We start from the raw sequence: 14620 nt of genomic DNA, 5'->3' as shown, positions 1-14620 counted from the left end.
ACTGAGCAGCTCTCATAGGAATGAATGAGGCCCCGCCCCCACAGCTGTATCCAGGCTTTAGTTTAAGTTTTAATTCAGACCTTATAATACCTTATAATACATCCATGGTTTTGAAGCGCAGATATAACTTGACGCGGCGAAAAGTGGCTATGGAAAAGGCCTGTTGGTGTGTCAGGGCCTTAAAGGTCTAGTTTGTAGGATTTAGTGGCTTCTAGTGGTGAGGTTGCAGAACTGAAACTTCTTCTGTGTGCCAAGCATGTAGGAGAACTATAGTGGCTGCTGCAAAAATGCAAATGGCCCTATCTAGAGCCAATATTTGATTTGTCCATTCTGGGCTCCCGTAGAAACAACATGGCGGACTCCATATATAAACAGCTCATTTCAGGGTAACAAAAACATAATGGTTCTTATTTTTGAGTGATTATAAACTAATGAGAACACAGTGATGAATATTATATTACATTTCTGCCAAAAGATGCCCCTAAACCCCACACACTGGACCTTTAATAAGTTCTCTGTTAACGTTCAACTCTGTCCTTTGTGTTTAGCACCTAACTCAACTCCATGTCCTATGAAATAATTCAATACAGCTACTAATAAATCCAGTAAATAAGCCACTGTCACATTAAGTACCACTGCATGCATCTTAATATGGTGTAGCCTTTAGTTATGAGTTGCTACAAATTTTTATTAAGTGCTCTGACAAAAGGGCACGACACAGTTATGAAATAAAATATGGTTGATTGAAGTTGCCGTTTTTCTGATGTGTTTCAGTCCGCTGGTGATAGAGATGTTGTGATGTGATGAATGCCAAATTGAGTCAGATGAAGTGATGAGTCACAGCGGAGTGTGTCAGCACTGAGGCCCAGTGAAGGCTGTATCTGTATCTGGCCAGGCTGGATACTGGAGGGAGGAGGGTGCGCGGCGTCGGGTGCGGGTGTTGATGGATGAGGACCGAGCGAGAGAAGGACGAGGCATGAAATAGAATGAGGATGAAGGACAGAGAAGTCCTGGAAGGCACTGGGGAGGGGGAAGGAGACTGTTAGACAGAGATGGAGAGACTGAGAGTGGAGAAAGGATGAGGGTCAGAGAGAGACTAACCTGCGCTCGAAATTGCTGATGTTTGCTCCTCTGAGCTGCACCGCGGCTTCACGCTTAAATTTGCATTTACTCAGACAATATCAGGCAAAGTGTATAAGGGAAGCATTCTTCCTCAGCTGTCAGACCTGTGAAGGTCAACATGATGATGAAGAAGACACTGGAAAGGCAGAAACCTCTGTGAGCGCTGTTCCCTTTTATTTGGAATATTCTGTCTCTGTGAAATTAAGTACAAGGACTAAATATCCAGTGTCTCCAACAAAATTTGAAAGTGGAGATAGCTGACAACGTGTGTGTGTGTGTGTGTGTGTGTGTGTGTGTGTGTGTGTGTGTGTGTGTGTGCGTGTGCGTGCGTGCGTGTGTGTGTGACTGTCCCTTTTTTACCATTCTGTGTCCCCTCTCTAAGTTGGGATGTTTTAGCAGCTCCATGAACGCAGGCACAGGCAGAATTCGTCAGTCATGAGTTCGTTTTTTTTTCCCTTCAGCAGCAGTTTGAGGAGTTTGAGTTGCGGGATGGATAATTGATCTGTTGATCAGATTAGAGCTGATCACATCGATGGATGAGAGGAGCAGCTGCTGCGAGTGAATGCTAACTTCTAGGCCAGTGAACTGTTACGCTTCCCTTTTAATGCGCTTGGCTCCGAGTGCTGTGCAATCAAAAACCAAATGCTATATATTCCAACAGCGCTCCTAGAAAGGTAGTGCTCCAAAAATAGAAAAACTATTTGTGGCGGCAGATGTTTTAGTCATGGCAGGCCACCCAAGTAAATGTTTGAGAGGCTGAGATTATCACCAAATGTGTATCAATGTGGCCGCAGAGTTCTGTGGAAGTTGGTGGTCTTTAGATGTCCTGTGGACCAACAGGGGCGAAAACATAGCCTCCTTGGTAAGATTATTAGCCTAAGTGTTTAGAAGTGGCTCTTAGATGTTTAAGAGCCACTTTTAAAAGTAAATGTAGATTTTTTTTTGTGTCTTAAGATACAGAATTTTTGATTAAGTTAATTCAAGCCAAATGTCTTCTTGAATCTTTTAAAAATAAATATTTAAAGCTTGCTTCAAGGCTATATTTGATTTTTCCACCTCAGAGACCTCTGTGAGCATTAAACCTTTTAGCTCTCATCAAAATGTAACAATTAAACATTTTGTGCATTCATTTGAAAGAGCGGGGCTAGAGACACTCAGTTTCAATGTTATCATCATGAGGTCTTTCATTTGTGGGGCACAGGAATGAAAGACAAAATATATTAAGATTTAAAAGCAAGAAGCACTGTTTTTTTAACCAAATTAATCTATTTCTGTGTGCTTCCTGCTCTCCAGCATGAACTGGGATTGAAGATGAAGAGAATGATATCATGCTGGGATGGAACAAACTCAGCAGGCGGCTTGATTCACATTTTTTTCACCACCTTATTTCGAGGGTGATCCAAGATTAAACACATTCATATTCTTTACAGTATCATGTCAGTGTAATTACTTTGCATTCACACTGTAGCCTGAAAAAGAAACCTCTCCTGTGGGCTTTTTTAACCCCATTTCTAATGACCTTCCAAATGGTCATCTACAATGGAAGTCCTGCTGTGGAACCGCGAATTACTGCTGAATTGTGGGTAAATGAAGCTTTCGTTCCGGCTGTGAGCTGTCATGATCTGTTTGAGGAAAGCAGGATTGTATTCATGCGTGCACACATGCTCACATACAGAGCGCACACACACGTGCACTGTGGAGGATGAAGACAGGAGGATTCATCAGTCATTGAGTCATGCTGAGGGTGGCGGCTTAAAGGAAGCAGTGTCCTTTCTGTCTCTTGCAGTCCCTCTCTTAGTTTCTCTCTCGTCCATTAGTTTATCTGTCACTCCTCTTCCCTCCTCACTAAGATATCCACTGCTCTCTATCTCCATCTTGCTCCTCCTGGCCGTCGTAGCGTGGCCTGACCTTCCTTGGGTTGTCTTCCTGTCTGCAGCCGGCCAGCAGGAGAGAGGGGCCGGCTGTTCCCAGGCCAGCCAGATGGCCGGGTCTAGCCTGGGACAGGAGGCTCGGACCGGGGCAAACCCACTGGCCAAACTGGTGACTGTGGCAGCAGACAGGAGCTCTGTGGGAAGCAGCATCACCGCCACTGTAACTCCCCCCCGCGGTCAAAAAATGCTAACTAGCTGTCTCTTAGTGCTCAGACAGAGACAGTTCTGGATTTGTGCTATAGCTTTATCATAGATTTAAAGTCGCAGGTGGAGTTTTTGTCCTGCAGCCTCATTGCGGCCGCTCAGCTGACAGGAGGCTGAGCTGGAGCGGGGTGAAGATGATTTGAGTGGAAAACCGATGACAAGGAGGTTTGACAGCAGGGGAGGAGGCTGGTGGGGGTGAGAAGCAGCATGTGTTGAGAAGTTTGATAGGAAAGGACTAGAGTATTCCTGTCCTTGGAGTGCACCCTCCCCCCCAACTTCCTTCTCCTTCTGCTGCTACATCACCTCCTGAACCTCAACATGATGCGTATCAATAACCCAGGCCTCCTTTTATTTCTGTTGAAGGGCTCGCTCCACCTTGCCCCGAGGATATCCCGTAAGCAGCTCGTTAATATCGCAAATCGTAAAGTATGCTTTACGTAACCCCTCGTTTCAAAGCAGGCAGAGAGCACAGCTGTTTGACTCAGCCACTCTCAAAAACACCGGCTGCATGCAAATGAAGTCATCTTGCTGATACATTAGAGCGGGCGCCTGTTATCAGAGCGGTCAGGGTGAGAGAGGACAACTAATTCTGGTGGGGTAACAACAGCTTCCCTGTAACTGAGCTCTCTGTATTCTAACCCACAAGTCAGGTGTTGAGATGAAAGAGAGGCCTGCCTGTGCTACATGGCTAATTTAAGGGATTAGCACCTGTTCTACCAAGGCAGATTAATCCTAATCCTGCTTTAACCCCTTTGATCTGAAGTCAGAGTGATTTAAGGAGTGGACTGGCCTAATCCCTTCACAACAGTGACCAGAAAGTGCAGGTACCCGACTGGAGCAGCTGGCTTCCTGCTACAGTATATACAACTCCACAACTGTGTTCATGTACTTTTCCTTTCCTCCCTCTGCAAAGGGATTGAGTCATTACCGAATCCTTTTGTGCATCACTCCTCTCTCCCCACTCGGGTTAATTCACATTTGATGTGCTCTCTCACAGGGTTAGATTAGTAAGGGCAGGAAGAGCTGTCATTGGCATAATAAGCCAAGAGTATTAAGGTATTATAGCCTGATCATTGGAGAGAAAAAAAATGTTTTGTTGAAGCAAAAACCACAGTATCCGGTCTGGCGTTGCTTCAGCCCTACTTAGCTTTTATAAATCTGTATTTTTACAACTGCGGTAACCAAACGAGACGCTACAGAGGAGCTCAGAAGTAGTTAAAAATTGGCGCTATTAATTGTAGCCTGTTCAAGAGATCATCAGTCATAAATTGTGGCTTTAACGCTTTTATGTGCTTATTATGATTACCAGATTGTGGTGTGCGAATGAGCGTGCGTGTGGATGTGTGTTTGTGATGGCAACATCGTGGATACATTTGATATGAGAGAGAAAGGAAAAAAAGAGTGTGGGAGAATTTAGAGAGATTTGGTGTGGTGATGATGGTGGGAAGAAAGGTAATTGAAAAAGAGAGGTATGAGTTTGGTTTTGGGGTTTTCTAAATGAGGGACTGGAGATGGGTGGGTCTGACCACAGCAGGGTTTTGTGTGTTTTTTATGTGTGCGTGCGTGTGCGTATTTGTATTCGTGGAAGCAGATAGACACAAACACATTCGGATACATTGTCCTGCTCTGTCTCTATGTTTAGTATATTGACTAAGGAGGACCACACAGGATCTCTGTGTCATGCGTCGGAGTATGTGGCAACGCTGTTATTATTGATCTCGCCACAGACGTCAAACCTCAGCGCCTATTTTACTGCCGGCCTGATTTAAACAATATGCTGCAGCCTGTTTCATCCATGTCCAAGACCGCTGAATTATTAAACACAACTCTAAAGCAAAGGTCCTTCTCTTTGCATAATGTCTTCACACAAATCTACTGTTGAGAGACTCCAGGGGATAAACAAGCCCTTCTTCATTAGTGTAATTGGGAGAAGAAAAAGAAAGAAGGGAAAATTAGGGGACGGGACTTAAAGAGAATAAAAAGATCATAATCACATGCCTTTATCACGCTGTGTAAAGAATCATTGATTAAACACTATAATGTCTCAAAAGAAAGGCCTTTCAATAGCATTTTCATTATCACACAGTTTACAGAGTACAGATAAGAGTGTTTGTTTCTCTTTTGGGTGCATCAGGAAAGACATTTACACTCCAGGGGCCTCAGTAAACATGTTATTGAACATTGGGGGGGGGGTTGCATGGATGTACTGTTAGGTTGACATAAGCAATTTTTACAATTTCAATCTACAGATGAACTGCAATTCACACGAGACCTTATAGTTTTATCTTGTGATTAGCAGTCAGCGCTGCAGGAGCAAAAATCCATAGATTTCTTTGTTTGTTTTCTTTTATGCAGTTATTATACCGTCCCTTTATTGTTAACCAATATCACTTGTTTTGCCAAGCTCAGTCAAGTTTGATATACAAGTGGGAGAAAAAAACAGACTGACATTTGTAGACATGGTGAAAAAAACGGTTTAACAAGAAGTTCTAAATGCCAGCGAGTGTGTATGGATGTGTTCAATCCAAAATATGCTTGCATCTATGCCTCACAGTTCAGGACCTGACTCACAAATAGCTAAATGGTGGGAATTCAATATTTCTTTGGCTCTTGGTCTCAATTTTCCACCAAATGTCGCTAAAACCTGTTAAAGGAACACTTCACCCAAATGACAAACTGCCCCAGGTGGACCCAGGTGACACCTCCACAATGAAGACAAAAAAGTCTTTGTCACAGCCACCTTGTTTGTCTTGGGGAGAGTGTAGACATGTATGTTGTGTTGTGTAGACACACAACAACATGCCGCCTTGAACACAAATTCAGACTAGGGCTGCAGGATATGAGAACAATATGCAATATACGATAAGGTTGTCCAGTATCATGAAAATGATATTACATGTGAAAATTAAACAGCTATTGAAGTGAGCACAGTTCTGCATTCCCGCTGCTCTAAGTATACTGCTACAACACAGCAAATTACTTTTTGAACTACAAAAAAATGAGAGTAATATATTTCCCACATTCTTTTATTGAGCAAATTGAGCATTGAACTGAGCACAAATATAATAAAAAAAGTGATACTTACATTTTAAAGTGAAGTTTTCTGCTGATATTCTCTGTCAACTAACTTAAAAAATCCCTGAGTGCAATATCACAGTCTTTTGTGAATTGTGCAAGTTAACACTGCGATGGCAGTAAAAACAAAAGAAAACAAGCAAACCCCAAAATATATATATGTTGTGCAGTCATAGTTCAGATACTTATTTTAATGGGAATCTCCTTTTTTGAACTAGCAGAAATGGCAGTTGTGTTTGCCAGCCACGTATATGATTGAACCCAAGTCTTTGTGTGAGTGAGCAAATGTTTTTCCTCTGACTTCATGTGAATTGGTGCTTAAAAAATATGTATTCTTTACACTCTATAAAATGGCTTTTGTCATTCGACACCAAATCATTCCAGTGTGAACTGTGTGCTAAACTATATAGTGAGTAGTGATACCTCCAGCTGAACACTAACACGACTCATTCATCCCTGTGTGAGTGAGTGAGTGAGTGTTTCACTCCGCTCTGCCGTGATTCTACTCTTGAGTTGAATCCCTCTGCTCCCTGTGGACAGGACCTAGCAAACAAATAAGATTTGGAATGGTTTTCAGGACCCGTAACATCAGCCTTTGCTCTGGGCACGTTGGGTGGTCAGTGCATGCGACCTTCTCATAGCGGGGCTTCCTAACCCCCATCCATCCCTATTAGAGCACACTTATCAGGGACAGCAGCCAGAGTGACACACTCCCAGCTGGGCTTCCCTGGAGAAAATGCAGTGCTGTGAAGGAAAAGATCCCCACGGGTGCATTGAGGTGTGTGTGTGTGTTGTGAGTATGGGTGTGTGTGGAGTTGTTCTCTGCAGATAGGACCCTGTGACTCTGAGATATGCACAGGCTCATTAATTAGAGGCTCTCATTATCCCCCCTCAGGCTCTAGACACTTAATCAACACCAAGCTCCAACTAAGACACACGCATACATGTACTCACACACACACACACACACACACACACACACACACACAGACACACACACACTCAGTCACACGCCCTCGTGCACAACCATCTCACATGATCCACAGCAGGCTAAATTCTGACACAACATCATCCAAGAATAGAGCACTGTAAAAGAGGTGAATGAATGAATGCTGATGAGGGTTATTTGTTTTCAGTGATGTACGGCACAACAGAGTGGGTGGGTGTCATTGCTGTTTAACACTTTTATTATTATAATGTTGTTAGGCATTTCAAAACAGATTCATCCATCTGCCATGTCTTACATTGGAAGCAATCTGTCAAACACTGTAAATTATATTCTCCTGTTATGAATTTCCATGCTGGAAATATAATAAATTAGTTTTTAACGGCCCTTGCCTCTATGAATTTTGCATTTCGATGATGGCTTTTATGATGTTTTTCTTTATTCTTTGATTAACTTTTCGTTTATTCTTTTTATGTATGCTATCATCCATACAAGCATAAAGAACTAAGAACTTAGTATCATCACAGGTGTTTGCATATTGCTATGTACATGTGCCTGTGCAAGTGACATTAGGGTACATATCTCTGTGCTCTAACTGCATAAATGTATTGCCTCGAAACTCCAGGCCTTGTAATTAAAAGGCCCCTGTTTATTCAAACGGGGGACAGATAGCACACAGCGACACTCCAGTGTCGTGACTTAAGAGCGAGCGTCTGTGTGAAAATAAATTACCCTCAGACAGTGAGGAGAGCTTCTGGAGTGTTGCTCCTCGGTGAGGTTTTTAAAGACCTCTCTTACAGTTTTCATTTTTTCCTAACACCTCTGTTACTCACTATGACCTGGTTGATGCATTGCTGCATTTTTTTTTATTTTTTTTTTACCTCGTGGGCTAATTAATAAATAGGCAAGGAGACAGACTTATGCTGGCAAATGTTCAGCTACATTCATGAAATGGTATTACCCACATAAGATGTGATGGTTGCATGAAGATAGAGTTCAGTTAAACATTAAACTTCACTGCTTTGAAGTTCTTAAAGAGGAACACCACCAAAAATTTGAATACCAACAAGCTTGATCAGTATTTGTGAATGTGAGCTACTCTCCCTCAAAGCCAGAAATTAGAGAAGTAAGTCTCAACTTGCGATGTCATCAACTATAAAATCTGGAGCTGCTCCATAGACAATGAATGAGAGCCTAAATTGTAGACGCACAGAATGTTTGTTTTCTGTTTTATACCTAAATGAGCTTTATTCTATTATAGTTGTCCTGAGTTCTGGAAAGTTCAGGAAATGTACCCATAATACATTCCCCTCGGTGCTCTCTGTGTCAAACATCTTACACCATTCGTTGTCTGTGGAGCAGCTCCCGACTTTATACTTTATGACATTCCAGATTTTAGCACACTAGTTTTTTGACTGGGCAGAGAGTCCTATTTTACTAATATTTTTAGATTGTTTTATACCGTAGGAATAACATATATTATTTTTGAAAATGTGTGTAGTTTCCCTTTAAAGGTCCAGTGTGTAGGATTTAGGGGGATATATTGGCAGTAATTGAGTAGAAGTTTTTTTTCTTAAGTGTATAATCACCTGAATGTAATAATTGTTCTGTTTTTGTTACCCTAGAATGAGTCCTTAATAATAAGGAGGGGATATGGCCATTGCTGTCGGACAAACAAGGATTTTTTTTTTCACGCTAGACTGCTTTATTCAGTGTTTTTACCAATTTAAATCACTTAGTGCATTTGTTTTTTGGGAGGAAAGATCTCTGCAGATAATTCAGCTCCCGTTAAAAAACAAACTCCTAAATCGTAAGCTATCATTGAAATATAGTGAGCACACATTAGCAGGTGCTGGGGTAATGACCTCTCTCCAACTGAACAGCATCAGAGAAACACTGATTTGTAATGTGAAACTGCTTTATTCAGTGTTTTTACTGATTTAAAACACTGGGTTTGTTTGTTTTGGAGAGGAAGAGGTCTCTGCTGATAAATCGGCTCCCTGTAAAAACCTCCACTGAAATCAGAAGGAATTCTAATTGGGATAAATTTCAGCTGGCTGCAATCTGCAATCCTTATCACTAGGTGCCACTACCCCCCACCCCAAATCTTACACACTGCTTCTTTAAGTGGAGCTGATTTTGCTATATGTTGGCAAATTAAGCCTCTTTAAAATGAAAATGTGGCTGGCTGAGCTGCCACTGAGTGTTCAGTCTAGCAGAAAATGATGTTCCTTGTGGAAAATTTAACTTACAAGGACATTTTACTAGAAACATTTCATCTTTCAATGGCAGCAGCATTCCTGAAGGGTTGCTAGTACCTCTTAAAACTACTTCCCTTCACATCGCTCAGTAAAGAGTATTGTTAGAAAACCACAAAATAAGTCACAATTTTCTTTTTCCTTTTTTGTCATTTGTAAGACAGTTGACTGTTATGTCGGAAACACAGCTCTTAGTCCTGAGATAGCCTGCGGTGAGGTGATGAGCTTTTTTACATTTAACATGAGTCAGTCTTTATTTTTGTACAGCGCTCTGTTTCAGAGCAAAACTTAACTCTTTACACTGCTCTAACCCATCTTTATGAAACCAGACCCCGATCACAAAATCACAGTGGAGACATTTTTTAAGGGCATCATTGGCAAGATCAAGAAAAGGAAGTGCAAACTTTTAAAGAGCTCCAAGTTGAGGAAAATGAAGGAGGTTTTTTTTTTTTTGTTTCCCTCTGAAGGCTGGAGTCTGATTTCCTGTGCGGCTCTGATTGGGAAAGCAGAGGCACGCACAGGGAGCCCGCTTCTGTATGGAGATGCCAGATGACAGGCTTCACGACGAACAGACTGTTGCTGAACGGCACACTGAAGTGGCCTTTGACTGATCATCAAACATGCCTTTTATGAAACAATCGCTTGTGTAAACCTGGTTTAGATGTCTGAGTGTGAGCGGGTGGTTGAAAGAGAATATAAATCTAAAAGGTATTTGAGGATGCAGGAGTCAGTCCGCCAGCTGGTCATAGAAATAAAAGTGACACAATGTAATCTGTTATCAAAAATATACTGTAACTCCTAAGCACACCAAAAATAAAAAACAGCTCCTTGACTACAAACATGTGCTTTGATCACAGTACTTGACCACAGTGTCATCTGCTTGAGTGCCAGCTGTGTCGAGCATTTTGTTCATGTTCATCCGTGTGGATATGCCGAGTGTCTCATGGACTCCGTGTGCACAGCAGGAGTTTGTCCATTAGGCCATATGCCAGCTTGTCCCCCTCCTCCTACTTGTCTTTTGTTATCTGAGTGACCCAAAGGTGCACTGCGGACCCCGCTGACCCCAAAGAGACACCAGCTTATTGACCAACTCACAGCTCCATAGACTCCATTACCTAAACCAATTCAAATCACACGCTTATTGTTAAAACTGATTACACCTCGCTTCAATATCGACCATTTCTTTGACCCGCCTTTCTTTTACGTTGAGATAATTCCTCATGAATAATGTGTATAATGATGTAGTTGCTGTATTAATGTTGTCACATACTGGTTTTGTGCTGCAGCAACTGGCGTCAGCACCACTAGATCTGTTAACTGTTGATGGCTGTTTTCGTTCTTTGACTGTGGCGGCGGTGATTGTGGTGAGAGGTTTCTTCCCAGAATAACCATGTTCCTCTGTCTTGAATTTGATTCAGCCCACTTCCACATTTAATGATAAAAAGTCAGTTTTTAAGCCTTGGAAGAGCTCCGGACAAATAATGCCAAATACAAATCTTTGGCAATGTTGTGCCTCTGATGGCTGCGTGCAGTAAAATATTGCACAGTATACGATATGTGACAGCTGCTCTCAGAAGGAGGAAACAGGGAAAGTGTACACAAACAGGGCTTTAGTTTTCTCCAGCGTCCAAGGCTTTCCGTCCTCTGTGAATTGTGTTCTTATGCAAGAATTCAGTCTACTGTTCCCACACAAAATAATCAAGGACAGTGGCCTCAGCTGATACTGTAGAGATCAAGGCGGCGAGTCAGTGGAGTGTGATGTTAGTTAAATCTCCTTAGCTCATTAACACCAGTTTAACCTGTTATGAGCTTGTGTAGACATGCTTTTACGTAGACTTGTTGAGCAGATGCACCTTGTTACCTTTCTTTAGGTGTCAGACAAGTCCGCAATGTAATGGACTGTCGTAAAACTCTTTAGTGATCCCGTGGAAACTACAATTTCTGCAAAAATGTTAAATCCTTGCAGGAAAAATGTAATGATGTGACTGATGTAACTTAAACTAAGGAAATATTGGCATTTAGTTAAGGTTTTATGATGTTTCAACACTAGGGGTCGAATGATATTGATATGATGAATGATATTGTTTGTACTTAATAAAACTGATAACCAATATTTGGAACATGAAAATATTTCTGTTGAAATTTAGAATTTGGAATATGACACACTCCAACACAAATCTTTGCTTAAATGCATTTAGCAAATATTCAATCAAAACTGAGACTTTGAACATCATATACAGCAAGTTCCTAGCAACTTATTTGACAAAGTTCAGTGAAAATTTATACTAAAAAATGAAAAAATAAAAATAGTTCACTGAGGCTCTACAAAGTAAAGGTTCCTCCCGATGTTGGCACTTTATTTTTGCACCGTTTTTGCAACGTGTGGTTGCTGGCAGTTTCACCATGTGTATTCAGTTTCAACAAGTGATAATACAGTTGGTTATAGAAGGTTTTAAAACCTGTAGGCTATCTCAACTAGTACTACATTCACTGTTTTACCAACAGGCTGCATTTATTAAATTTATTTATTTTAATGTGAAATCTAAAAACACCCAGAAGGTTGCTATGCTGCATCCCATGTCCTCTGGAACAATGAGGTATTAATTTATATATATATATATATATATATATATATATATATTCTTTACACAGTTATGTGTAGTTTTTACCTGTTGGAGGCCTGCACACAGAGGGACAAATATAGACTACACGCTCAAAAAAAAAGTTGAGCAGCACGATGCCCGCTCAGACTTTCGTGCTCAGTGTATGAGTTTTAGCTGATTGTAAAAGTCATGCTCTGCTGCGGGCATGCCATGGCCAAGGTATTGCATTGCGCCAGTGTCTCATGTACTTTGTTTGTTTGGCAAAGGTGTAGATTTTGGCAGAAGACTTATTTTGACAAAGTAATTTACACCATTTACACCATGCATGGATGCAGTACAGGCACAAATTGGTGCATACAAATTCTTTAGAATACAGAAAATCAAGTGTTTGATGCTCTAAATTTTCTGGAGGATGACCCCACAGACCCCCCCATTTTGAATAACAAAAGTACGCCCTTGGCCCTTGCTATAGCAGGTTCATTGCTGGTCTTTCAACATATTGCATTATGGTCACTACAATTCATTTGAAAATACAGCTATATGTAAAATTTTATTACAACTTTCACCGTGTAACTAAATGTAGTTTTGACTATAACACTCGAGGACCTTCCACCAATCACCAAACCGTCAGTGTCCTGTATATATCCAACATGTTGGACTGTCTCAGCGGGGTGCCACGTGACTAGAGAGATTGTTCAAAGGTTTTAGTTCCTGGAAATGTTTCCTTAAGCAACAAACCAAACCGCAGCCTGCCTCCTGTCTGGACAGCAGCGTCAGCTCAGTGCGTAAATGTAAAGCGCACTCTCTGGCAAACGTGTGTCCGGCGGCGCTATGACCATGCTGCCTCGCGCCTGCTCAGCTCCGCCACTCCAAGTCTGCTAACTGCAAAGCTGGAGGAGCGCAGGGAGAGGAAGTCATCTGAGAGCTGTAGTCCAGTTTGTTGCTGTTGCTGGAATCAGGATATCCTTCCAGCTCCTCGCAGAAATTCCAGGGATTTTTTTTTCTTTTGGTGGTTGTACCCCCTCCTCCTCCTCCTCCTCCTCCTCCTGAAAGTAATCTCCCTGCTTGTCGCGCTGTCTCCGCCGGGCTCTGTTGGACTGTATCTCCAAAAATACTTCCAAAAGTGTGTTTCGACCGCTGGAAAACGGGATTCCACCACTGTGATGAATATTTCTGCATTTCGGCACACATTCCGTCGTCCTGTCTTTTCTACTGGATCGAAGAGAGCGGATTGGACATCGCTGGACTAACGGTGTAGCCTACTTACAGGGACGACTTCGTTTTCGAGAAAGTTTAAGATTTTTTTTCCTAATAGGCTACACAGTCCGGATTGTTCCTGGAGGCGCCGATCTTGCGTGCCGACTGAGGAGGGAGTGGGTTCGTAACGGACTCATACTTTGGATTTTACGCACAGGAACCATTCCCCAAACATTGTCAGTCGACACCATGCGTCTCTGATTTATTCCCCGGACTCTACTGTGGATTTAACCGATGTATGATTTGCGTTGACTGCGCTGTCTGCCCCCCTCAAAAAAAAAAAAAAAAAAAATTGCCGCAAAGCTGAGACTCGCACATCATCATGCATTGCTTCTTGGAGAAAATCTGCTGCAAAATTGAGGGAAGTCGAGAGGCAGCATGACTTGCGCTCTGGATTTCTTTGAATCTACATTCCATTCTCATATAATATCTTAATGCTGTTCAATTTTGGTTTACAAATATGATGAAATGGCAGCCCCGGAAGAAGGTGAGTCTGGCTGATATTTTTCTTCCAATTATGGCGATAAATAACGTTTTTCTGGTGGATCACAAGTTGTAAAGAGGGGGCTTGGTCACAGACTGCTGCTCTCTCTATCCGTTTACTACAAGCGACAGCACCTATAGATGGTGATAACCAGATCAGCACTGTGTCATACTGCTTTGTAACCAAGGAATACTTTATGGTTAACAAGTTTTACTCCTCTTTCCACTTAGATCTGCTTTGCTATTTATACATTTTCTCTCTCACTCCCCTTAATGATTGGGAGACGGTATCAGCTGCTGTGTGCTATACTGTATTGAACATATGCACATATTGCATATTCCAGGGGTATGAAATGTCTTGCTGTAATGATCTTTCAAACTCTGACCTGTGTGTTGTATGTTCCACACAAATATCAGACAGGTCTACATTCTTTATCTGGACTAATGAAGACATCAGCGATTCATGCATACTTTAGTGAATATCCGGATATGTGGCTACAAACTGGCTTTTGAGAATTAAATATAGAAAGTGAAGCAGGATTTTCACCTAAAAGTTTGAATGAACTGGCACCCCTCCTTCAAAACCTACATATTTTAGAGGATTCTGTAAGAGAACTAAAACGTGTGTTTTGGTTGCTTGTTTCCACAAGTGGACACGTTTTCTTTGACAAATTTGTAGTCTGCACACATTCTCTTTTTGCCCCATTTTCGTAGCCTTGGAGTATTACAACATGGAAAATA

The 14620-nt window shown here is 41.8% G+C and overlaps 1 protein-coding gene across 3 annotated transcripts in view; it reads left to right on the top strand.

Moving 5' to 3' along the window:
- Positions 1-14620, top strand: part of LOC121944003 (tetratricopeptide repeat protein 28-like) — a 202664-nt gene that overhangs the window by 53866 nt on the left and 134178 nt on the right. The window contains exon 1 of one of the 3 annotated variants that reach the window (XM_088076971.1): positions 12819-13883. The exons of the other annotated variants lie outside the window; for them this stretch is intronic. Coding sequence (XP_087933097.1) covers positions 13857-13883 — 27 coding nt within the window. The 5' untranslated portion in view covers positions 12819-13856. Of the gene's footprint in view, positions 1-12818; positions 13884-14620 lie in introns of those variants that run through there. 3 annotated transcript variants of the gene reach the window in all.

The sequence above is a fragment of the Plectropomus leopardus genome, chromosome 4, assembly GCF_026936395.1.
Source record: "Plectropomus leopardus strain MGB_pleo_1.0 chromosome 4, ASM2693639v1, whole genome shotgun sequence".
Lineage (NCBI taxonomy): Eukaryota > Metazoa > Chordata > Actinopteri > Perciformes > Serranidae > Plectropomus > Plectropomus leopardus.
The sequence above is the reverse complement of the archived record's forward strand: the minus strand, read 5'-3'. Positions and strand labels throughout refer to the sequence as shown.